Raw genomic sequence first — 24,969 nt, 5'->3', positions numbered from 1 at the left:
GCAAGGAGAAGCTGGCCTGAGCTTGCAGCACACGGCTCTGTAAGTCGCAAAAGTGACACAGAGGAGGGACAGTGGGGGAGGGCAGATCTCCGCCACCACCTCTGAAGCAGTGACTCAGTTCTCTACCCAGGGGGCAGTCTTCTCTGGGGGTGGGGCAGGGAACCCCAGCTATGGGTACTAAAGGTGCCAACTTTGTGTTCTCCTCCCATTTCCAGCGATGGGTTCATAGACTGGCCCAGGTCACGGTGGTCTCTGGGACCCAGCATGGAAGAAATGGAGAAGCCGGTCAGATACCCCCACTAATGGGGGACGCCTTGGCACCCCCACTTCCCTTTCCACTGACCGATCGCACTGCTTACTCTGCCGGGAGCCCACCCGCCCTCACTCCTCCACAACCTGACCTGTAGGTCCAACCCAGCCCTTCTCCAGAGGTCACTGGCCGCCACCGGCCGCCAAGCCTACAGACCCTCCTCTGCCCCATCGCTTTTGTTTCTCGAGCATCCAGAGTCACGTGGAGGGGACCAAACACCGCGGACAGTCTCCAACGACTGCCTATACGCAGACTTAAGAGCCGGGGAGGGCTAGTCTCTTGGCCAGTTTCCCGCGAACAGCTCCCACCCTCCCCCACAAAAACATCAGGTGTGAACTGGGGCGAGGAAAGGCTCCTGGGGAGGACGGGGGAGAGAGGCCGGGCACCGCGTGCAGGCGAGGAGGCCGGCGGCGGACGGAGGTGCGCAGCGCGGCCAAGGCGAACGGGCGCTGCGGGAGCCAGGGTGCGTGAAGCCGGCAGAGCGAGGCACGGGGAAGCCGGGAGGGGTGCTGATTTCGGCTGGGGGCGGGGAGGACCCTGATTGGCGCGTGGAGGGCGTGATGTCACGTCCGGCGGGGGAAGCCCTGCCTCAGCGGCCCCCCCGCCCACGCCCCCACCCCCACAGGTGGTGTCTCGGGCCTGGGCGCTGGGTCTGGGGGCCTGCCCTCGGGGACCTGGGGCGAGCCTTAGCGCTCCCGGGGTCTTTCGGCTTCACCCCAGCGATCAGTAGACTTGCGCGGGCAGGACGGGCCTGCGCGTCCCCTCCGAGCCCAGGAGCGCAGCGTGCGCCCGGATCGAGCCCCCGTGCCGCGCCCCGCCCCGCCCCGCCGGGTGCTCCCCTCCTCCCTCCCTGCGCTCCCCGCCCCGCCCCGCCCCTCTCCGCGGCCGCCGAGGGGCCGGGCCGGCGGCGGGGGAGGCGCCGAGTGGGACTGCGCGCTCGCCCGCCGCGCTCTGGGCGGCCCGACCGAGCGGCCGGACCTCGCGCCCCGCGCGCCCCAGCCGGCTTTTGTTGTCTCCGCCTTCTCAGCCCCGCCGCCTCAGGACCGCGAGCGGTGCGCGCCAGGACCTTGGCTCTGCCCTTCCCGGGCGGGGACTGCGCGGGGCTGGCCGGGATCCGAGAGAGGCGCGCGCGGGCGGCCGGGGGCGCCGCCGGCCCCGCCATGGATCTGCGGGCCCGAGGCTGGTGGCTGCTGTGCGCGGCCGCCGCGCTCGTCGCTGGCGCCTGCGGGGACCCTGCCAGCAAGAGCCGGAGCTGCAGCGAAGTCCGCCAGATCTACGGGGCCAAGGGCTTCAGCCTGAGCGATGTGCCCCAGGCGGAGATCTCGGGTGAGTGGGAGCGCGGCGCAGGGCCCAGCTGCGGGTCCCGGACCCCAGAGCTCCAGAGGTCTCCTCTGCGCCCCCTGCCCTCCCTCTCGTCTGCACTGCGCGACCCGGGCGCTGGAGCCCGCCGCCTGCGCCCGGCTGCCTGGGCTCCGAGTGACCCCCAGCGCCCCCCCCGCTCGCCTTTACCCCCACAGTCCTCTCCCCATACTTCGGCTTGGCCTGATCGTCCCCCAACCCCCAACAGGCGTGTGGTCCCTTCCCGAGTTCTTCTCGCCCCCTCCCCCCCCGCACGGAGCGCCCCTTCCGAGCAGCCTGCTCGGCCTGTGTGCTGGCCGGGCGGCAGTCCCAGTCTGGGGCAGCGCGCCGGCCACCCTCGCCACGGGGCGAGCGGGAGCTGCGGAGCGGGCAGCCTGGGCGCTGCCGGGTCTCAGAGCAGTGGGGCTTTCGGGCGCAGATGACCGTGATCTAAAACTCGGCTCCACTGTGGACCTCGCGGGAGAGTCAGGGGTCCTGCCCAGGGATTCGCGCGGATCCCCAAGAGCGACAGCCTAGGTGGGTTTTGTGGGCAGGTCCTCTCTCGAGTGGTGGTGGGAGAAGCCATGAGCCGCTGTGCGCTTCTGTGCGACCGGGCCGTGGCTCGCAGGGATTCCTGCGGGGAACTTGTGCCCGCTGGAGCCCAGCCCCCGCGAACGGGTCCTCGCGGCACTTGGGGCCGCCCGAAGCCGCGAGCCCAGCTGCAGGTGGTCGGCGCCTTGGATCCCGCCCAGGGGCCTCGTCATCTCTTTGTAAGAAGAGCGGCCCTCCTGGCGGCGGCCTCATCCCTGCAGCTGCCTGCTGGCCTGCCCTTCCCCTCCCTTCCCTGCCCGGTGGAGGAGTCTTGCGGACAGTGTGTGAGCTTGGGACTGTGGGACCCTACTGTGCTCAGGATGGCCCAGATCCCAGGCTTCCCAAGAACCTGAGGAGCCGGTGACCAGGGTAGAGCAGGCCAGGGTCCTCTGGAGGCCCTGGGGGTGAGGACGTGCCCTGGAGGGGCTGAACTCAAGTGGTGACCTGGGGACTGTGGAATCACCACACCATGGCATCCTGAATGAGAGATAAGAGCATCCTCCATGGCACGTGGAGGCCGAGGAGGCAGCCAGGCTCTGGGACCTCTGCCTCACCGGAGGGGCACAGCCCCAGCCCTCTCCCCTCAGCCTGACTCTGTTGACAGGGCCCCTCGGTCCCCAGGACAGGCTTCCTGTGCTCCTACTGGAGACAATGCCTGTCATCAAGTCTGCCTCCTGTACCTCTCTGGTTCTGTTTGTCTGAGAGGTGGCACACCTGGGTGCCTGGCAGCTCAGGGGCCTGGCACAGTTGGCTAGTGCTCTGCCCACACAGGGACTTGTTCCCATCCTGGCCTTTCTGTGGACCCCCTCACACACACCCCCAGCGGCTGAGCAGCGGCTCCCTGACCCAGCCTGGGGGCTTGGAGGGTGTTCTCCGGAGAAGCCATCAAGCCCCAGCCCTGGTGGACACATCCATGCCCTCAGCTGTGCCTCCCGGGATCTCCTGAACCTGCTGCTGTTCAAAGTTAGACACAGAGTGGCAGAGTGGACAGCTGCCAAGGGCAGAGAGGGCAGGCTGGAGAGGTGGGGTGGACTGACCTGGATGTGGCTGCCCAGGGATGGGGAGCAGTGGGTCAGGGATGCAGAGCAATTGCCTGATGTCTGTGATGGGTGCTGTCCCTCAGCCTGGACATGTGGCTGCCTGCACCGTCTCCAGGGTCACACTGGCCGTGGGCTGGAACCTGCTCTGGGTTCAAGTGCATCCTCCTGCCGCATGTAAGATGGAGTGGGCTTCTTGTCTCCTCCCTGCTGGTTTACCTCTGAGCGCCTGCCGCTCTCCCCAGAAGCTCCATGACTGTACCCTGCTACGGTCCCCAAAAGATGAGAGCACTCCCGCGAGGCACAGGACAGTGGGGAAAGGGTGACCTCCCAGGGGAGGGGCAGTCCTAGGGACAGCCAAGCCCACATCCCCTCCTGCTCTGTGCACCAGGCTCAGCCTCCTAGGACCGGGCGCCCTCTGGTGGCTCCTGGTGGCAGGGTCCTCCCGGGTGCCCTGGATCCTGGGGGCCAGCGCCTTTCTCGGGAAGAGGTCTCTCCTCAGAGGATGTGGGCCTGAAGCCGGAGGCCTGCTGGTGTTTCCACTGGGCTCAGGTGGCCCAGCCTTTGGAGGGGCACCCAACACCTCCCCAAGGTTAGAAGGAGGAGAGCAGCCCATGGCCATCGGTGGCCTCTCAGCTGAGAAGGGGACACTGTCTGAGGAACTGGGCTCTGTGGGAGGTATGGTATACTTTGCTGGACAGCCTGGCCAGGCGGTGATGACCACAGCTGCCTGTGAGGAAGCAGGCTTGGGGTGGCAGCCGAGCCAAGGCCACTGCAGCAGGCAGCCCTCTGTGCCCGGGTGCTGCACAGAGGGTGGAGCTGGCAAACCCTGCTGAATCACGGCCGCGGCCAACAGGGTCTCTACCTGTGCTGGCAGGTTGTCTCGGGCCACAGGTGTTCCCTGAGCACCTGCCCAGCCTCCCGTCTCTGTGGCTTGTCCTGTGTCTGCTCATTCACTGGGGTCCCTGGGGGCAGGGACTGCCACTGTCCGGTTCTCTGTTGTCACCACTGAGCAGTACCTGGCTGCTGGCCCTAAGTGGGTTCTCAGAAGACCCCTGTGGGCTGGATCCGTGCTTGTCGCGCTTCTCGCCCACCATGCTGGGGTGGGTAGGGTGGGTGGAGGGCGACTTGGAGCGCATGCAGCCTTGTTGTCAGAGGAGGGTGGGCCCAGAGGTCCAGTACTGGGATTGGAGGTCAGAGGGGGCTTGCAGCTGTCCTGTGACTCCCATGCTCTGGGGTGGCAAGTGCCTGCTGCTTGAGGGCTCCCACAGCCCTGGGCCTGCACAGGAACCTCACCCCACCCTGGCCCTCAGCAGGAACGGGCTGTGCAGCCTGAGCCAGGATGGCGAGCACAGATTTTGAGGGGAGGATCCCACGTTCCAGAAGAGGTGGTTCTGGCTAGTCCCAGAAGCCACCCACATCTGCTCCTTAGTCGAGCTTAGAGTGCCACTCAGAAGCTACCTGGCCCATTGCCCTCCCCAGATTAGAAGGTTCTCTGTGCCCTGTCCTTTCCAGGCACAGAAGCCACCAGGTGGCTCAGCAGGGGTCTCCAAGGTAGTCCTCAGTTTCCACTCTGCAGCAAGAAGCTGTTCATCGGGCCCAGCATGAGGACCAGGCTTTGGGGTACCAGGGAACTGCCATTCAATAGGGCCCCTGCCCAGGACAGGCTGCCTGTCCCTCCAGTGGGGCCCTCTGCCCAGCCTCCCGGGTCGCTTCTCATCACTCACGAGAATGCCAACAGCCACAATTGTCCCAAGGTTGCCAGGAGAGGAGCAGGCAGCCTCAGGCCCTGTCCCCACTCACCCCAGAGGCCTGAGGAGGCCGGTGCAAGCCCTCTCAGGTAGCAGTGTCCGGAAGCTGACAGCACTCACCGTGCCTGTCTTCCGGTCACTGTCTGGTCAGCATGTTGTAGAGAGGGCCTGTACAGACCCATTTCACACATGAGGGAATCAAGGCCCCGAGAAGCCACGTAACTTTCTTGGGGCTCAGGCTGATTGACCCCAAGGCCTTTGGCACTAACCGCTGCCCAGTAAAGCAGCTCAGCCTGCCCTGTCCCTGGCTCCGTGTTTTCTAGAAGCCGTTGAGCCTGGAGGCCTGAAGTGGGCTTTGGCAGCCTGGGCCCTGGAGACACCTGGCTGCCTCCACACTCAGCCCGCCTTGGGTGCCACCACTTGGGATTTGGAACTTGTCTTGACAGACGCCCGCCATCCTGCCTGGCTCCTGCCAGCCCTCAGGTGGAGGCCAGCTCTTCAGCTGTTTTGGACCAGCCCCTCCAGCCGCAGCCAGGAGGGCCACTTCTGAGCACCAGGGTGTGCCCAGAGGATGACCCAGCAGTGCTGCTGGCCAGCCCAAGGAGACTCCCCCAACAGGTCCCAATCGGGGAGATACCAGCTGCCCCAAATGGGCAAGGTCCCCAGGAAGGGTGGACAGACGTCCTGTTCATAAGCGGCAAAGCCAGGGAAACTAGATGGGTTGTCTGTTGGTGGACTGTGGCCCCACAGTGGCTCTAATGCTGGTGCTAACTAGGGACAGTGCAGGTCTGTGGTCACAGGCCTGCCTGGAGGGACCCAGGGCACAGAGCCAGGAGGAGGGGTCAGTGAGTGAGCACACCTGTTTGGACCATGGTGCCCACAGCTGCGGCAGGCACGGTGAGGACACTGCAGAAGTCGGGCTGGCTCAGGGCCCCAGGGCGTCAGGTCTGCCGTGCCCTGGGCTGTGTGTGCTAGGCAACAAGAGACCGCCCTGTTTCCCCCAAAGCCTGGCTCCGAGTGACTTCGGGTCAGGACTCAGGACCCTTTTAGGCCCAGGGAGGGGGCCAGAGGGATTCCTGTACCCAGTCCTAGCCTGGCCCAGTGTCTCCTTGTACGGACCCCAAGCCGCCCGTCCTGGGCACAGCCCTGTTCCATGAGGGGCCCAGGCTGGGACCCCTGCCCCGAGCCCAGCGCCTCCCCTGGTGCCCACGGCAGCCAGACAGGCCTGGGCAGGTGCCAGAGCTGCTTGAAGTCTGTGTGGGGTACTGAGACATGGTGCATGGGAATGCCCCGTCCTGAGTGGAACACAGGGCAGCCGGGCTGAGGGGAGGGCCGCCATGATCCCCAGAGAGCAGGCCCGGGCCTCCCACCTCCTGGCCGTCCTCAGTGCCTGTGCTGGAGAGCCGCGGGCGAGGGCACAGTGACAGCAGGGCTTCCTGGGTGGGCTTAGGAGCCCTGGGACCAGGCCAGCCTCAGTGTCTCCTGTGGGTCAGTGTCCCTCCCAGTGGCTCCTGGCTGCTCACCATCCTGGTACACACACCGTCCCTCTAAGTAGCCCTCTGGTGCCCTCTGAGGGCACACGCCCAGCTCCTCGCCCCTCAGGCCTCACCCTCAGCAGTGTCCCTGGCCTCTCAGACACACTTGGGCTCTTGTGGACACTCCCCACTCTGGGCAGGCCTCAGTGCCCTTCAGGGTGGGGATATTCTGAGCGCCCCTTGTGTGCCAGGCAGGGGCTGGCCTTGGAGGCTGGCTCCCCAGGGCTGCCATAACCGAGCTGGCACAGCCAGTAAACTGCAGCCTCATGGTCTCCCAGCTTTGCAGGCTGGAGGTCTGAGACCCCGGGGTCGGTGGGTGGTTCCCCTCTGCCCAGCTCCTGGTTGGCTGGCACCTTGGCTTGTCCACCTACCTTCCTCCTCACGGGCTCCTCCCCACATGCATCTGTCTCCAGGTGTCCCCTCATATGAGGCCATCAGTCCCCTTGGGTCAGGGTCCAGGATGATCTCATCCTAACCAGTTACATCTGCGAGGACTCCGTCCCTAACATGGGCCTGTTCTGGGTCCTGAGGTGCCATTCAGCTCCCCGTGAGGAGGGTGCTGAGCCGCCTCCATCTCAGTAGAGACTCTGGACTCCAGGGGTTCATGACTGTGGCCACCTGAGGACAGGGCCTGACCTCTGCTGGTCTCTGGCACCGAGGCCCTGGTGACACAGATTTTGAGGGGAGGATCCCACGTTCCAGAAGGTGGCCCTCCCTACCTGCTCCTTGTCCTGCACACCCACGCAGTCTGGGCACAGCCTGGTCCCTGCCGACCGGAGGCCTAACCCCAGCCCCCTTCCTCGGTGGGCCTGGGCTTCCCCCTGTCAGGGTCAGGTTGCTTCTTTCTCAAGTCCTGGCCTGGTGGTGCCCCCCCAGTGATCCGAGCTGGCCCTGCTGACCGGCGTGGCCCAGAGCCAGCAGGGGCGGGCAGTGAGGAGCAGTCTGAAACCCTGTGGCATGAGCCCCGGGACGCAGCGGTGTCAGTGAGCCTTGCACAGGCCTGGGGTCCCCACCCGCGAGTGAGAGAGCCTTAAGCCAGCCACCTGCTCAGCCCTCAGCTGCACTTTCCGGGGAGTCTGTGTGGCGCGCAGCAGAAAGAAGCCCAGGACGTGTGGGTGGCGTGCTCTCCTGAGGCGGACTGGCCAGGAGGCCCGCTGCTCACTCGTGGGAATGCTCCCTGGGTTCTGAAGGCTTGACGGGGTGACAGGGCAGTCCCCAGGGCCTCCATATTCCTGCTCCTTGGCCGCCTGGCCTGCCCTCAGCCCCCATAGGCTCCCAGAGGAGCAGTGGCTCTGGGTTCATGGAGGAAGGAGAGCCAGCACAGAGAGCCCACCCGCTGCAAGCTGCCCACAGACCAGGCCTGGGTAGAAGCAGTCAGAAAGCCAGGCCCCTGCAGGAGGCCGGTGCAGGGTAGGAAAGGCCAAAGCAGAGAGCCGCGGCCCCCAGGGTCAGCCCATGGGGTCTGCCTTGCCAGAGGTCATGGGCGACACACAGGCAGGATGGCCGGCCAGCGGGTCAGAACACAGAAGGCCAGGCTAGCCGACCCCCAGCTAGCCACACCTAGGTGGACCTCCTAAGGACTGAGCTGGCCCTTCCAGTGGTCACCAGATAGCTGAGCCCTGCTGTCCTGCCTCATCATGGGGGACACGGGCAAGCTGGACATGCTGGGAGGCACGGGCCTCCAGCCTTGTGCTCCTGCAGCCCCGAACATCTAGCTAGAGATGTGGTTGGGTGGCCTGGGCACCTTCTGTACCCCCAGTCTTGCCCACAGCCCTGGGGAGTGCCCTGGGACGAAGGGTGTGGGCACAGGTCTCCCTCCTGGTGGACAATATTGGACCAAATCCCCGAGACACAAGGACAGCTGTCTGAGCTGTTGCACATTGTGGCCTGTGGGTGCCCGTCTGCCCGTCCTGTGTCTGGTGCATCCTGGGTGTCTGAACTGTCCCTGTGGTGAGCCATGTGTGACGTGCCACTTTGTCCTCAGGTGTCTGGCCGTGAGTACCCCTGGTGCTGTGGGGCCCCCAGGATACCTGTGACTGTCCGCCAAGCCCTGGGGAGCAGATGATGCCACTTGCTGCCAGGGTTGGCTCAGGTGCTCACACATCTGTGCTGGCCCAGGGCTCTATAGGGCAGAGGGGCCCAGCACCACTCAGCTGGCAGAGCTGGGCGCAGCGAGCCCTTGGCCCACGTCAGGCACCCTCCCTGGCAGAGAGGCACCCCCAGATGGTGCTGACCCCTCTAGTGGTGGGGGCTCTGGGCATAGGGCACCTGGTCAGACACCCTGCCCAGGTCCCCCTGGGGCCACTCCCCAGGAAGTGCTGCCCAAGGGCCTCTGGCCTCTCGGTGGTGGGCACAGCATGCTCTAGGCCTCTGTCGCATGGTGGGCTCAGGAGAGGGACCCAGGGAGGCTTGATGAGGGTCAGGTGGATAAGCAGGTGGTCACTAACCTGGGCACAGCTCGGGGTCAGAGACAGAATTCAGAGGTGACAAAGGTGGCTGGGCCTGGGACTCCACCAACAGGAGGAAAGGTGATGTCACAGTGGCCGACCACCACAGCATTGAAACGGCTTGGCCTCTGCAGCCCTCACCAGAGGCCCAGGCCCAAGGTACAGAGGCCAAGCCGTGCTGGGCTGCGAGCGGGGCGGCCAGCCTGCGTAGCCCAGTGTGGGGCTGAGCAAGGGGTGTGCTCCCCTCTTGGAGGGGCACAGGCCTCTGAAGCACCCAAGGTTCCCTCCTGAGCACCTACTGTGTGCCAAGCGCTGTTCTTGGTGCTGAGGTGAAGCCACCGAGAAGGCGCTCCCTGGCGCCCTGCAGTCAGCACCAGGACCGCGGAGCAGCGGAGGGTTTTGTGAGTGTCCTTGCTTAGACAGTGACCAGTTTTGCTCAGGTCCTTTAAAAGCAAAAGGAAGGGAGTGAACCTCAGTGTTTGTGCTAGGCTCACAGTCACACACCCACCTCGTAACACAGACCCTCCGGCTGGGCAGGAAGGAGCCTGCCTGAGGACAGGTCGGACCCCAGACGCAGCCCAGCCCCAGGGCTGCCTGTGTGGGTCTCTGCCCACAGGCTGCTCGTGCACCTGCCTCCCCGGGAGCCTGGCGCACATGCTCTCAGAGTGGTGGGCCGCGGGGTGTACTCGGCACGTTCTGGGAGAACACCAGAGGAGCCGTGGGGAAGGGACGAGGAGGACGGCATCTCCCACACTCTCATGGGCCGAGGAGCAGGAGAGGCTGGGGCGGGCCAGTGGGAGGCTGGAGCAGGAGGCTGTGCAGCCCCCTGTGGCCTGCTCCGAGGCCACGCTGCAGAGGAGGAAGGATGTCCCCCTTCAGAGGGGCCTGAAGCCCTCGCAGGCGTCCACCCCTGGGGCTGCCCTGGAAGGGGTGGGCTTCACTGGATACCGAGCATCAGAGGTGCGGCCAGTGAGAGGGCCAGACTTGGTACTGGGCCAGCAGGGGCTGGGGGCGAGGTGGCCAGAAGCAGGGAAGGACAGCTGCGACCAGAAGTGCACTCTGTGTCAGGTGTGGGTGCCCGGGGGATCCCCACATCTGCTCCTCCTCTGAGCAGCCATGAGTCCAGTGGGAGCTGCTCCTCCCCCAGAGCCTCTGCCTGGCGAGGCAGGATGGACAGTGAGTGTGCTGTCAGGAAGGAGGACCTGGTGGCTGCCCAGAGGAGGTGGCCAGGCTGGAGAAGGCCAGGCTCGTGGCTGTGGGCCAGGGGTTTGTGCTTGTCCATGTCAGCACACTGACTCTGGGATCCGAGGATAAAGGCCTACCAGGATAAAGCCACATCCTTGGCTAAGGGCTTCTCTCTTAAGGATAGTGGCTATTCTTGTTGGCCATCATCCTAGCAAGGAGAGGATCCTCAAAGGAATCCAAAGCCCAATCTATGGGTCCAGCTTGCCTGCCTGGACTCCAGTGCCAGCTCTAAACTCATTTGCTGAGTGACCTTGGGCAGATTACTGAACCTCTCTGCGCCTGTTGTGTGTCATATGGGTGGCACGTTGCTGAGAGAACACAAGAGGAGCCATGGGGAAGGGAGCGGAGGGCAGTAGTAGGAGTCTGGGAGATCCTGGCCACTGTCACCACACTGCGGACTCCTGGAAGTCACCTGGGTCACGCATTGTCGACACTGCTGTTTGTTTCGCAGGGGCTGACCGCCAGGGCCCTTCAGAGTGAGGTCATTGTCCCTGGGCACAGTGGATTGGGGACGTGTAGCAGACCCTCTCGGGCCAGCGTGGAGGGTGGGGCTGGTCAGGAAGGGAGCGCAGGGTAGGAAGGCTCAGGAGACAGTGCCGTGGGCCTGGCCTTCTGGACGGCTCTGCCTTGTTCTGATAGGACCTCTCCTGGCCTGGGTGGCATGGCCCGGCCACCTCTGTGTGCTGCCTCTGACCCCATGTGGGGACAGGCTGTGCCTCCTCTCAGCTGTCCTCTGGGGCTGGATGGGCCTCCCATAGGGCCCCCTCTGCCCAGCTGCACCACAGATCCTGCCTCCGTGGGGACATCCATGTGCCAGCCCTGAGCCGAGGCGTGGGGAGGGAGCAGCCCCATGCTCCCACCTGCTCCCAGGACCCCCAGAGCCCCCAGAGGCCAGGTCCCAGCCCTGAGGGAGTGGGACAGGCAGCCCTGTGCTCCTGGGGAGGGCCCTTCCTGGTGGGGGCTCCTGCAACCTTGGGGAGCCACTGGGTGGCACCCCACATGTCCTTGAGGTCCGACCTGAGGGTGCTTCAGGTGAGCTGTTCTGGCCAGCAGTGACAGCGGGCCCCAGTGAGGCCCACTGGACCCTGGTTTACAGGGCAGGCCTCATCTCCACACGGCAGTGCTGGCCCAGCCCTGGCCAAGCCTGGCACTCACTCCACGCAGCCGCCACGGGACACTGCTGGGCCTGTCTGTGCCTGGGTCCTACCTGCCTGTGGGCAGGCTGAGGTGAGGGAGCCAGGGTCCCCGGTCCACACCGCCTCCAGCAGCCTCCGCAGGGTGTGAGGACCAGGCCGGGAGCCACAGAGGTGTGTCTGTACAGCGTGGGGCTCAGACTCCAGGAAGGGCCTGCCCACACCCCACAAGAACAGTGGATTGGGGACGTGTAGCAGACCCTCTCGGGCCAGCGTGGAGGGTGGGGCTGGTCAGGAAGGGAGCGCAGGGTAGGAAGGGGAGTCCATTAAGTGGAGATGGGTGTGACTCATTCTGCAGCATGACATGTCCCAGACATTTTAATTCCAAATCAGGGACAGTTTTCAGTGTGAGCATGCCCACGAATGTAACTCAGTGGGTCCCAAGTGTTTTGAGGTGACTGAGGGTTGTCTGCTTTCCCCGAGGTAAGATGTCCACCCCAGGAGGCTGGCCACCTTGCCTGGTTTTTGAGCGCAGTGCAATGGCATGAAGCACATTCACAAGCTGTGTGGTATCACCACCATCCAGATGACTCGTAAAACTGATGCTGCCCCCGTTAAACACAGTCCTTGTTGCCCTGACCAGGTCCTTACAGCCACCATCTGCCTTGCGCTCTGGGGGCCTTGTGTGAGTGGAGACATCCAGTGCTTGTCCACCATCATACTGTCCTTGAGGTCCATCCATGATACAGCCAGCGTCGGGATTCCCTCCTTTCAGGGCTGAATAGTATTCCATTCTGTGGATCTACAGTTTGTTCATCCATTCAAGGGCTGAGTGACAGCTCTTTCCACCTCTTGGCCCTTCCTTTCCAGTGCTGTGCCCTGGTGTTCAGGTGTCTGTCCAGGTCCCTGCTATCAGTTTTGACACTAAAACATTATTCATTGTTCATCTCAAATCCAGAGGTCTCACTGGTGCCAGGGCTGTTAATCAGCCACCCTTCCCTAGTTGTGCCTGCAGGGTGGGGCCGGGCTGCGCTCAGGAGCCCACACACCTGCCTGCCTGGGCGGCCACCGCCCCAGGCCCGGAGACCGCCCAGGCCTCTGCAGCCCTGCATGTCTGCTCCTGCTTCCCCTCGCCTGCCTGCTTAGGAATTCCCCGATGGAACCCCGGAGGGAGAGGGGCTGTGTGGCCTTGGGCACACCTGGACACACACCTCATGGCTGAAGAGGATGTACAGAGTGCCTCTTGGTGGGGCCCTGGGGACCTCCCCTCGCAGTTCCCAGCCCCCACACCACAGGCTGCGAGGGGCCTCGTCCCCCAGTGCCCACTCGGGGTGTACACAGTAATCAGCACCAGGTCCCGCCTGCCCAGGGGGAAGGAAGAGGAGGGCGGGAAACAGGTCAAGACTGTGGGGGAGGGGTGGCTGGACAGCTGTAGGGTCCTGGAGGCCAGGTGGGGAGTGGCCCAGCCCCTGGCCCAGCCTTTCACCTGCACCTGCTCTGGGCTCTGACTCAGCCCCATCTGTGCACATGGCTGTGGCCTTTCAGCACCCACAGGGCAGACGTCAGGCCCACACTGTGTCCCCCAATGCAGCTCCAGAGTATCCAGTGTGGACACAGCAGAGGAGCAGGATCCGTCCATGTGCGGGCCTCCTCAGCTGCCCTGTGTCCCAGCAGGGGTGGGGGAGGCAAGCTCTACCCCGAGAGCTCCGCAGTGTGGCCACTCTTGCTCCCCCACACCTGAACCCCTACCCTGCCCCTGCTTGGCTACTGGGACAGGCCCCAAGGGAGCACCCCCACGGCTGCTTGGCCGGGAGGAGAGACCAGGGCTGAACTTGGCCTGTGAGTGGCCAGGACACTTGGGGCTTGCCTCATCCCCAGTGTGTTCTGAGGCCAAAGCATGAGCCATGGACACTGAGACAACTGGCAGCTGAGGTGGCCTGCTGGGGGGACCTGGTGGCATCCAGTTGGGCCATGCCAGACCTGGTGCTTCCTGGCAGGGTGGCCTGACCAGGGGTATCCTGTGCAGGTAGCAGGAGCTAAGAGGACAGCCTTTCATGTTGATCTTAGGGGTCTTAGGTGTGTGTCTAGCCTGGCAGGGGACCTTGCTCAGTAGCTACCTGCTTGCAGGTTTCTGTGTCTCCAGGTAGAGGCTTGTGAAGGGGTGTTCTCCCCAGCTGGTGGAGACAGGGAGCAGCCCCCGGGGTGGTGTCCCGCAGCGGAGTGGGGAGAGGACAGCTACAGCATAAACCTCACAGGTGGGAGGGTGACCTGGCGGATACTGGGAGCAGGTGATTATGGAGGTCCAGGTGTCCTGGGACTGGGGCCAGTGGAGGCTGTAGGGTACCTAGGTGGCTTTTTGAATGCCCGACAGCACTAGGGATCTGCTTGAGCAGCAGCAGAACTCTCCTGTGGTCAGCTGCCACTCACCATCCAGCAGAGATGCCTGATCCCACCCCTCCCCTCCCCGGAGGCGCTGGCTCCCGGGAGCACCTGGCGGGGGCGGGGCAGCGCTGGGCGGGAGGGCTCGGTTTCCAGGGAGACGGGGGCGGCGCCGACGCAGCGGGGGGGCTGCGGGAAGAGGCGCGTCCCCGCGCCAGGAGCCGCCCTCCGCCGTGCGCGCCAGTGCTGCTGCGGCGCTGCCCCTGGCTGCGGTGGCCGCCGAGTCTCCAGTGTCCGCGCCCGCGGCTCGTGTCCCCCAGGTCCTTCCAGCGAGTCCGTCCGGCTGCTCCGCATTTCCCCGGCCGGGCCCCTCTGGGCCCCACGCGGCCTCACCCGGAGCCCCGCACCGCCTGGACACCACCGCAGCTTCTGGGGACGACCGAGCTGGAGCCGCCGCTGCCGGGAGGGGTTCCGAGCTCGGCCCGGAGGCGCCCGCCTCTCCGGGAGCCAGGCTGGGTGACCGTCCCCGTCGCCCGCCGCCATCCCCATCCCAGCCGCCACTCATCTCCACTCCTCCTCCTGGCCATCCGCACCCGCTGTCCCTGTCACTGCCGCCTCAGTCCCATCCTCAGCCCCGTCCATCCTCATCCCTCTCCATCAGGAGCGCGGTCGCTGGCCTCCGGTCCCCTCATCAGCCTCCCCAGCCTCGCTGCACCCGGCCACGCACCCCCTCTGCTGCTGGCAGTCGGCTCCCCCTTCACCCTGTCCCCATCTCCCTCGCGGTCGTACCCCGCGGCGCCCCGCCGCTCTCCCCCCCCTTCCTCTGCACCCCCTCCTGCCGCAGCCCCCCTTCCTGTCCACCAAGCCCATCCCCCCCTGCATGTCGCAGCCCCGGGAGCCCCCTCCCGGTGCCGGCCGCACCCACTGCGGCAAGCCCCTTCCCCGCCAATCCCGGCGCCCTCCCGCCCCCGCTCTGCCGCAGCCCCCGCGCCGCCGCCCCTGCCCCTCCCGGCGCCCGCTGCACCAGCGCCCCCTCCCCGCTGCACCGCGGGCGCTCGCGGCTGCAGTTCCAGACCCCGTACCTGCTCCGGAGGGCGATGGCGGCGGGGCAGCCTGGCCCTAGTCGCCCGGCAGGCAGTGGCAGGTGCCTGGAGCCCCGCAGGCCCGGGAGCGAACACTCCCGCCCAAGGCAGAGGTGTCAGCTGTGGACTCCCCTCGGTGATGGAGGTGCTGCCCACCGGAGGGGCTCCTGGGTGATGCTGTCCTGGGTGAAATCGGGGCGGGGGCTTTGGATCGTGAGATTGTCCGGGAGGGAAGCCAAGCACGTTTGGGGGTGCAGACAGGGATTGAGGGGTGCTGTTGAAGCCATTTGTGGGGAGTGGAGGTACCAGTTTGTCCCTCTCCCGATGGGTGCCATGGTGTCTTCCTGGTCAGACACCGGTGCTCAGGTAGGACCCCCACAGGAGCAGGCCAGAGGTGCAGGCTTCTCGGGGAACAGGGGCGAACACAGTAAGGAGGTTCCCCCAGAACCTGAGCACGGGGCAGTCCCCAGGAAGCCCTCGCCATTGGTCTAGTGCTCCCACTCCTGGCAGGGGCAGGCTGTTGCACGTGGGAAAGTCCTTTGGATGGAGTCCAGGGGCAAAGTGGGCACCCGCAGGCTTTGGGAAGAGGACTTTTGCTGGGGAGAGCCTCCTGCCCTGTCAGTCAGGCAGAAGGCCACTGTGGGGATCCAGAGCTTGGGGGAGGGGGTCTGCCTCTCTCCCTTGGCATGTTTTGGTGTCCATGGTGCCTGGAGCTGTCCACCCTGATCTGTGAGTGCAAAGCGCCTGGGGTCTCAGCTTCCTGTCTGCACCACCACGTGGAAGCTTCTGGAGGAAAGGGCTTGGCCAGGCGCCATCTCTCTGCAGTCTCCTTGGGAGGGCTCCAGGGTGCCCGTAACAGGCAGCTGCCCACGTAGACCAGGATAAATGAGGCCATGTCTGGCATCAGATGGCGACCCTGTCGGATGGCAGTCTTGGCTACAGCGTGTGCTGACCGCGAGGACCATGGGTGGGCTGCTCATGCCCAGAGACAGAGGGTTGGAGCAGCCGGGGCAGCAGGGTCTGGCCCAGGAGGTGTCTAAGCCGCGGCTGGTAGGAGTCTTGCCGAGAAGCAGCCTGGGGTGACCCCATGTGGTCTGAATATGGAGTGAGGAGAACCAGAGGGCAGCCGGGGTGGCTTGGAATCAGGAACCAGACTCTGAGTCTAAAGAGACGGGTGGAAACAAAACCTGCCATGAATAACACCCCACCCCCCCAAAAAACCAAAAACCTGGGAGTGTCAGAAAAGGGAAGTATCCCAAAGGCGAGGGAGAGAAAGTTCTAGAAGGATGGGGTAGAACAGATTCAGCCAAGGGATCAAGAAAGAAAAAAAATCAAGGGACAGGTTTCGGCCCAGCAGGAGGCAGCATGAGAGCTTGACCCGCACAGAGGGAGGGGTCTTTGGGGGATGGCCCCTGGGTCTGGGAAGGAGGGCTTCTGCGGACTCGCTCTTCAGCCTGACGGCCAGGCGGTGGGGACGGCCAGGCGGTGGGGAAGCAGACCGCACGCACACACTTCAGTGCTGAGTTGAGAGAAGCGGGTGGAGACTTGGCCAGACAGCTGCCCCCACCGCCGCAGCCTGCGTTCCTGAAGGTTCAGGGCTGCCTCGGGGACAGACATCCAGATTCGCCCACGGGTCAGGGTCTGGCTGGGCCAGGGCTCAGCACACAGGACGGAAGCCTTCTGCGCAGTGGGCCTCAGGGGTGGCCTGGCCCAGCCTGCCCGGGGCCCTCAGGCCGGCGCCCAGGCTCTGGCTCCGTGTCTTCACTCCCGTGTTGTCCGAGGAGGGAGGGAGGGACGGGGGCTGTGCTAGGGCGGCCGGAACATCGCAGGTCACCGGGCCGGCTGGGCGAGGTGGCCGGGCAGGGCCAGGGCTGCAGAGGAGGCTGCAGGGAGGTCCCTGCTCCTGATGGCCGGCCAGCAATGCCGAGGAGACCCTCCCAGAACCTGTGCAGGATGGGGGAGCACCAGTGCTCTTGGGCTCCAGTGGCCTGGCCTCACCTCTGCATCCACCTCCTCCTGGCTGCAGGTTGGGTGGGAGGGAGAGCACAGTAGTGTGGTTTCCTCCTGGCAGCCCCAGTCCTTGGGCCTCTGACCTGTCTTGGCCCAGCCTGAAGGTGCTGGCCTGCCTACCTGCAGCACAGGCCTAGCAGCTGGCCCGGGTGCCCTGGTACAGCTGAGCCCAGGGTGTAGACTTAAGGCCCATGCTGACACCTGCAGCCTCCTGCCCGAGGCCCGCTCCCTGACTTGGTGCCCACCCAGCACCACCAGGGGCCCAGCCCTCAGGGTAGACCCCCCAGGTGCTCTCCCCACCCTCCTGTGGAGGGGGCATCCTTGCCCAGCTGAGGCAGGGGGCTCAAGACCGGCCCCTCAAGTAAACATGACCCGTCCTCACACAGTCCCATAGCGGTGTCCCTGGTCTGCCGAGCCCAGATGGCCGTGGCCATGGATGTGGGGGAGCTGCGGCTTCTGCAGACTGAGTCAGGGTCAGTAAGACTGCGAGAGTGGGGGGCGGCACTTGGTGCTGACGGAGATTCTGTGCCTCATCCTTCCCACTAGAGGTGCCTTCCCACCTGAGCTGGAAGGGGACTGGGGTGCCCTGTCCACCAGGCTCTGACAGGGTGGACCTGGGGCCCCAACAGGCTCCCACAGGCCCCCACCTGAAAGGCCTGGCAGCAGCTCAGACCCCTGTCCCCCCAGCAGGCCTCTGGCTTAGCAGGGTGTGGCCAGAGTGGGCACCTAGCTCCTGGCCCCGTCTGCCCATCAGTCCTGTCCCTCCTCAGGTGGGAGCTTGATGGCCGTTTCCTGGGACATGACCCCTTCAAGGAGCAGGGGGCACAGGGCGGGGCCTGGGGCAGCACTGCCCACGTGGTCAGCACGTGCTTCTTCCCGTCCAGCCTTCTCGGAAACACCCACGTACAGTAGCCCCCTTTCTTTTGAGACCTGCTTGAACCGGGGGTGTCCCTGAACAAGGACACCCCTTCTCCTCTTCTCCTGCCAGCCTTGCTCCCCCTCTCTGAGCTCTCCCTGGGTCAGAACAGGACAAGTCGGGGCTCCAGGCTGAGGCTCCAGGTGGGCTCTCCTGGCCCCTCTGCCCCCACCAGGCAGCCTGGCACCTGCAGCTCGTGTCCATGTTGGGTCCAGGGCAGAGGCCACAGCAGGAGCCCAGACGGTCTGGTTCCCTCCACTTTCAGCTTCCCCTGGGTGCCCGTCCTCATGGGTGCCGAAGAGCCCTGTGCGGTGTGGCGCCTGAAGCCAGGGCTCTGCAGGGTGAATTCAGCCCTGACTGCAGACGCCTGACTCTCCAGCCCCAGCTGGCCTGGCGGGGAGGCAGCTGCCCCAGGCCCTGCAGGTGGCCTGAGCCCCTCTTGTGGCTGGCTAGAGGCTAGTGGACCTCTCTGTCCACATCCGAGGCTCAGGTCCCGGTCGGCAGACCTCTAGGCCACCTCCCAGCAGAGCTGCACCTTCCCGTGCCCCCTCTGGGTCACCGTGATGCCCTCTGCCTACTAAGGGACGGGCAGCTGTGAGCTTCCCACCCTCAAACTTGGGTCCCCAGACCCCTCTCCACTCCCTCCTGGACGCAGAGGTTGGGCCTGTTCCTCCCATGTCTTCCCATGACCCCACTCCGCAAGGGTCAAAGCCACATAAGGCTGGCCCTGGCCACCTCCAGGTGGGTGCACACCATCCCACTGGCCCTCCTCCACCCTGACCCAGGAGGGCACCAGGGGAGCCCCACCAGGTGGTAGTGTGGCCTGGTGGACAGGCCCAGGGGCGGGTGTGGGCCTGAGCCCAGTCAGTCTGAGCAGCTCAGTCTCCTCACGAGGCCAGGAACCTTGGTCCTGGTCTGTACAGCAAGGTCCTTTAAAACTGGATCCTGGGGCCACGCACTGGTCCCTGGTATTAAACAGCCGCACGTGCACCGTGGGCTCTGTGGGGCCAGAGCCTGCCCTCGTCCCCCGGGCGGTTGGCGGTCATGCTGTGTGGCGCCGTCCTGATGGTGCTGCTGGAAGCTGACGCCCAGCAGAGCAGGGTACCGGGGACCCAGAGGGCCCTGTCAGGGCCGCCGTCCATCCCCTCCACAGCCCGCACCCAGGTGCTGTGGGGTATCTGCCTCACTGGACACTCCACAAGTTCTGGTCTGCCATCCTGTCCAGGAGAGCCCTGGGCAGCCTCGGCCCCTTCTCGCCCTCACGCCACCCTTCCCCACAGGGGAGCACTTGCGGATCTGCCCCCAGGGCTACACCTGCTGCACCAGCGAGATGGAGGAGAACCTGGCCAACCGCAGCCGCACAGAGCTGGAGACGGCACTTCGCGACAGCAGCCGGGCCCTGCAGGCCACACTGGCCACCCAGCTGCACGGCATTGACGGTGAGTCCAGGGTTGGCGGCCCGCTCCTTCCTGCAGGGTCTGAGCCAGGGGATCTGGCAGGAGGAGGGAGGCAGAATGAGCACCTCGGAGCTGGGACTTGGGTATTGCTGTCAGAAGAGGCTGCCCTCAGGTGAGGCCTGAGTGGGGGACAGACAGGCTCAACTCATTGGTGGCGATGTGGACCCCGCTGCAGCCTGACCTCTGTGCTGGATCATGACACTCAGAGCTAAGGCTTCTGGGGTCTGAGCAGTGACAGACCTTCAGTTCTACTTCTAGAGAGAACGGGGGCTCTCCAGGCCCCATCCTGGGCACATGGGGTACAAGGGCATTTCCCCAAACTGTGGGTTTGCAGTACATGCTTGTACCTGTCCCCCCACCCTGCCAGGATGTGTCCATCGGAGGCACAGGGGGCCTCTGGGGCCCACAGCCTCTGCAGCCTGGCATCTGGCTCTGATGACCACACGAGCAGGGTCTCCCGCTGGGCCCTCTTGTCCCCATGGGCTGCCAGGGTGTTTGGGTGGATGGACGGAGAGCAGGACCTCTGAAGGCCGCCCCGCGCTGTGTGCAGGTCACTTCCAGAGCCTGCTGAACGAGTCGGAGCGCACGCTGCAGGAGGCCTTCCCGGACGCCTTCGGGGGGCTGTACACGCAGAATGCCCGGGCCTTCCGGGACCTGTACGCCGAGCTGCGCCTCTACTACCGCGGAGCCAACCTGCACCTGGAGGAGACGCTGGCCGAGTTCTGGGCCCGCCTGCTGGAGCGCCTCTTCAGGCAGCTGCACCCCCAGCTGCTGCTGCCCGACGACTACCTGGACTGCCTGGGCAAGCAGGCCGAGGCGCTGCGGCCCTTCGGGGAGTCCCCGCGGGAGCTGCGCCTGCGGGCCACGCGGGCCTTTGTGGCGGCACGCTCCTTCGTGCAGGGTCTGGGCGTGGCCAGCGACGTGGTCCGGAAGGTGGCCCAGGTACACACGTTGCTAAATGTCCCCGTGCCCTGCCCCAGACTCGGCCCCTGGCAGCTCTGCCCTGTCAGCTGTGTCCCCAGGCGTGAGCTCCACTCTGGGCCAAGGGCTCTGGCCAGCCCACTTGCTGCCCAGTCCTGTCTTTGGCCAGGCTGTGCCCTGGGCAGAATGGGAAGGGCTGGAGGCCGAGGGCTGAGGCTGGGCCTGGCTGGGGGCTCAGGATCCCCTGGGGGTCCGACACACTCGTGTGGCTGACACAGATGGGGCTCTGAGGCCTAGCCAGGCCCCCCTGGAAGGGCAGAGGATGCCTGCTACGCCCATGCAGCCCTGAATGTGAGCTGCCCCAACTCCAGCCAGGGTCCTTAGCGTTCACCCCACCGCGGAGCCTCGGGTTGCCCTGTGTGGTAGGGCTTTCTGCGTCCCACCAAGGGTCGGTGACCATCCTGGCGCCTTCCGGGACCTGTACGCCCTGCATGCCCAAGCTGGCTAGGCAAGGTCCCCCCTGTGTCAGGCAGAGCTGGGGTCACCTCTGACTCCATGCAGCCCGCCGGGGCTTGGTCATGGCTGCAGCTCACCTCGTCGGCCGGGTGTGCTCAGGTAGCCTTTGCTCCCCAGGTGCCCCTGGGCCCCGAGTGCTCTCGAGCTGTCATGAAGCTGGTCTACTGTGCTCACTGCCTGGGGGTCCCTGGTGCCCGGCCCTGCCCCGACTATTGCCGAAACGTGCTGAAGGGCTGTCTGGCCAACCAGGCAGACCTGGACGCCGAATGGAGGAACCTTCTAGGTGAGCCCCTGCCTGGCCTTGGGAGCTGTCCACTGTGGACCTGGGAGGCAGGTGGTCCCTGCTCAGTAGGGAGACCCAGGGCCAGATCTGGGTGGGAGTGTGGGGTTGAGTGTTCCGATTGGTATGTGACCTGGGGGAACACTGTGGGATCGGAGTTCCTTGTCCTGCCCCACTGAGCAGCCTCCAGCACATGCATGAGCTGCGTACAGGCTCTGACACGTGGGAGCTGGCACACACACAGGCCGGCAGGTACATGTGCTGTCACGTGTGTCATACACCCACATGCTGCCGTCGGTGGGTGACCCAGGATGCCCATGTCCATCGGCTGGCATGTGAGTCAGCACACACACCAACACACGTCAGCCTGCAAGAGCAAGGCGGGCGTCAAGTGGGTGGGAAAGGTGCCCGCACCGTGGGCATCACATGCAGTGCCCACGCACAACGACGCCTGTGACGTCACGGTGTGAGACAGAAACTTACCCAACGTGTAAGCTCTCAGGGCACACGGCCTGCACAGGTGGGCGCATGTGGATGAGGTGGGCCCAAGGACCACAGATGTCCTCTGTTGGCATGAGCTCGTGCCCTGGGTGGGCTGCACTGACCCCTGCCTGGCGTGTCTGTGCGGGTCAACGTCTGTCCAGACTCCATGGTGCTCGTCACTGACAAGTTCTGGGGCCCGTCGGGAGCAGAGAGCGTCATCGGCAGCGTGCACATGTGGCTAGCAGAGGCCATCAGCTCCCTCCAGGACAACAAGGACACACTGACGGCCAAGGTTCGGGCAGGGGCGACCAAGAGCATGGGGGGGCGTTGCTGCTGTGGCCCACCTGGGCCCGAGAGTCCCTGCTGGCCCCCAGGACCTCTGTGGTGTCTGCAGGTCATCCAGGGCTGCGGGAACCCCAGGGTCAACCCCCAGGGCCCTGGGCCTGAGGAGAAGCGGCGCCGGGGCAAGCTGACCTTGCAGGAGAAGCCCCCGACAGGCACGCTGGAGAAGCTGGTGAGTGGCCCCTGCCCTGCCCTGAGCGTGGGGAGGGCAGGGTGGCTGCAGGCTGCCCAGTGACCCGACTGCTGCCTGGCAGGTCTCCGAGGCCAAGGCCCAGCTCCGAGACACACAGGACTTCTGGGTCAGCCTCCCAGGGACCCTGTGCAGTGAGAAGATGGCCATGAGCGCTGCCAGTGATGACCGTTGCTGGAACGGAATGGCCAAGGGCCGGTAGGTGCTGCCTCGCTGGCCACGTCCTGCATGTGGCTTGCAGCAGTACACAGGAAGCGGGGCGGGGGGGCAGGCCTTTGCCCAGACACTTGAGGGTAGAGACCCCACACTACGGCCCTGTGGCTGCCACTGGCCCCTGGAGGGCCGCTGGGTACCTCCAGCTGGGGGTCTTGGGCCTGGGGGGGCAGTGGGAGCGTGTTCTGCTGGGACGGGCCCCTTTGCAAGATGCAGTGACGGGGGCTCTGCCTGATCTGCCCCAGGTACCTACCCGAAGTGATGGGTGATGGCCTGGCCAACCAGATCAACAACCCCGAGGTGGAGGTGGACATCACCAAGCCAGACATGACCATCCGGCAGCAGATCATGCAGCTGAAGATCATGACCAACCGGCTGCGTGGGGCCTACAGTGGCAGTGACGTGGACTTCCAGGACGCCAGTGAGGGTCCCGGCCCTGGCGGTGGGGCTGGGCGCTGAGAGCCAGGGGTCCCAAGGGCTGTGAGGGTCTGCTGCTGGGCGGGGACACCACACCTGTGTCCCTGCAGCGGCTGAGGCCCGGCACACCCAGGAAGGCCAGTGGCACTGGACCTGGGCCACACAGAGAGCCATCGGGTCCCTGGACACGGGGTCTCTGGGTAGGGACGGCTGCTGGAGTCCCCTCTCCTCCCCAGGTGATGACGGCAGTGGCTCAGGCAGCGGCGGTGGCTGCCCTGACGACACCTGCGGCCGGAGGGTCAGCAAGAAAAGCTCCAGCTCCCGCACGCCCTTGACCCACGCCCTCCCCGGCCTGTCCGAGCGAGAGGGGCAGAAGACCTCGGCCGCTGGCCGCCCCCAGCCCCGGGCCCTGCTCCTGCTCCTGCTCCTCCTCCTGGTTCTGGCGGCAGCCAGGCCCCGGTGGCGGTAACTGCCACGGCCCAGGGACGAGGCCAAGGACAGACTTTGCCAAAACGCAAAACAGGATATTTAATTCCCCTTGGCCTGCAGAGGCCCAGGGCAGGACGAGGGGACAGTGGCTCTGTGTGCTGGGCAGGGTGCGTGGGGCCCCAGCACCCAGGCCTGGCCTCACCTGACACCCTGGCTTTTAATTTTGTATGAGGTCCTCAGGTCAGCTGGGAGCCAGTGTCCCCAAAAGCCATGTATTTCAGGGACCTCAGGGACATCTCTGGCTGCCCATCCCCCACCCCTCCCAAGGCCCATGGAGGAGGTGACCCTTAGCAGCGTCCCTCCGGAGACCTCGAGCGAGCCTGTGCCTTCCTGCTGCCTTCTGCCGGGGACTCTGCTGGACCTCCTGGCTTCACATCAGCAAGGCCCCCTCCGCACCCCCGGGTGTCGGGGCCCCTGCCCATGCTCTGGCAGGGCCTCTGGCTTATGCATGATACCTCCCACCCGTGGGGCCTGAAGCCAGGGCCCACCCTCCCTGTGTCGCCTCAGAGTCCCAGTGGACGCAGTCCACCTTGGGGCCGTGCCAGCACAGCCATACCCCGGCTCCGCTATGTTGACCTTTTGCTTGTGGGTGGGGTGCTGTCCCCACCACCCAGGGAAGCAGAGGGCCTGCCCCTCACTTGTGCTCACATACGCAGGCCTTCTGGGGCCAGGTCTGCAAGAGGAACCCCACTTCTGGGGAGTAGCCAGCCATTCCTACCCCACCCCACCCAGGCAGGATGGCCCTGGGGCTGCAGGCCAGGGCGGCAGGGGCAGGGGCAGGCACAGCCTGACCGTCGAGGGCTTCTCCAGCACATGCACATTCACACCCTTCTTTCCCTGCCCGAGACCTGCGCCTCCGTCCTCCTGAAGCATGGGAGGTCCTGGGGCCCTTCAGTGGCATGGGCAAGTCCTCCCCGTCTCCAGGCCTGGAAGCCAGCAAGCCCTGGAGCAGGGACTGGCGTCCTATACGAGGGGCCCCTGCACGGCGAAGGACAGCAGGGGGCGGACACGGAGTTGCCACAGCCAGGGACAGTCGTTCCGACCCACACGGGCCTTGAGAGGGCCACTCAGGGCTTCTTTGGTCTCTGCTGCTGGGTGGGGTCTTCCCACCTGCACAGTGGGGGAGGCTGTGGGTGCTGGTCCAGCCCCTTGGCACAGGGTGGGAGACTCAAGCTGGTCCGTGGACGTGTTGGGTCAGGCCCTTGGGACCCCTGCCCTGTAAGAGCCCCGTCAGTGCCATGCAGGCTGAGGTGGCTGGAGCAGACCCAAGCCCTGGGACAGAGGACCCAGTCCTGGGAGGCAGCATTGACACTGCCCATGATGGCCAGGGGTGACACCCCGCACTACCCCACAGGCTTCTCTGGAAGGGGCAACCCTGAGCAGCCACTGGTCAGGGCAGTGGCCCAGCCTGCTGTGTCCTTCCTCATGGGGCCCCTGGTCACTCGGTGCCAGCAGGTCGCCAGGTCACATGTGTCGAGTCCTTGTATGAATAAAAGGCTGGAGACCCACACAGGACAAAGCCTCGTGTGCTGCTCTGAGCCCGCCTCGTGCCACCCAGCAGAGCGCGTGTGAGCTGGTGCCCGTGCATGCACGGCAGGACGTGGGTCGGGCTCTGCTGGGAGGGGGACCCCATACTGCCACGGGCCACTGCATTACCAGGCCCTGGTCAGACCCCCGTCCTTGGCTGAGTACCCTTTGTGGGGTGTGGGTGGGAGAGGCCAGAACTGGGCTCCACATGATCTAGGCAGGCCCCGTCCACCTTCCACCTCTGCCCACCCCCTCTAGGTGTGCAGTGCAGTCCTCTGACCCTTAGCAGGTCCCAGTTCCTGCCAGGTGGCCTCACTGTCCAGTGGGGTGTTCTGAGGTTCAGTCTGTCCCTTGCTCCCC

At 65.3% G+C, this 24,969-nt stretch overlaps 1 protein-coding gene across 1 annotated transcript; it reads left to right on the top strand.

The window, feature by feature from the left end:
- Nucleotides 1–1,216: 1,216 nt before the first annotated feature.
- On the top strand, nucleotides 1,217–24,595 carry Gpc1 (glypican 1). The gene is made up of 9 exons (XM_076866491.2): nucleotides 1,217–1,636; nucleotides 19,055–19,213; nucleotides 19,782–20,173; nucleotides 20,786–20,951; nucleotides 21,593–21,723; nucleotides 21,826–21,945; nucleotides 22,028–22,161; nucleotides 22,422–22,597; nucleotides 22,830–24,595. The coding sequence occupies exons 1-9, from the start codon at nucleotides 1,471–1,473 to the stop codon at nucleotides 23,060–23,062; spliced, it is 1,677 nt and encodes a 558-aa protein (XP_076722606.2). The 5' UTR covers nucleotides 1,217–1,470; the 3' UTR covers nucleotides 23,063–24,595.
- Nucleotides 24,596–24,969: the final 374 nt, after the last annotated feature.

The sequence above is a fragment of the Callospermophilus lateralis genome, chromosome 9 (assembly GCF_048772815.1).
Source record: "Callospermophilus lateralis isolate mCalLat2 chromosome 9, mCalLat2.hap1, whole genome shotgun sequence".
Taxonomy (NCBI): Eukaryota; Metazoa; Chordata; class Mammalia; order Rodentia; family Sciuridae; genus Callospermophilus; species Callospermophilus lateralis.
The sequence above is the reverse complement of the archived record's forward strand: the minus strand, read 5'-3'. Positions and strand labels throughout refer to the sequence as shown.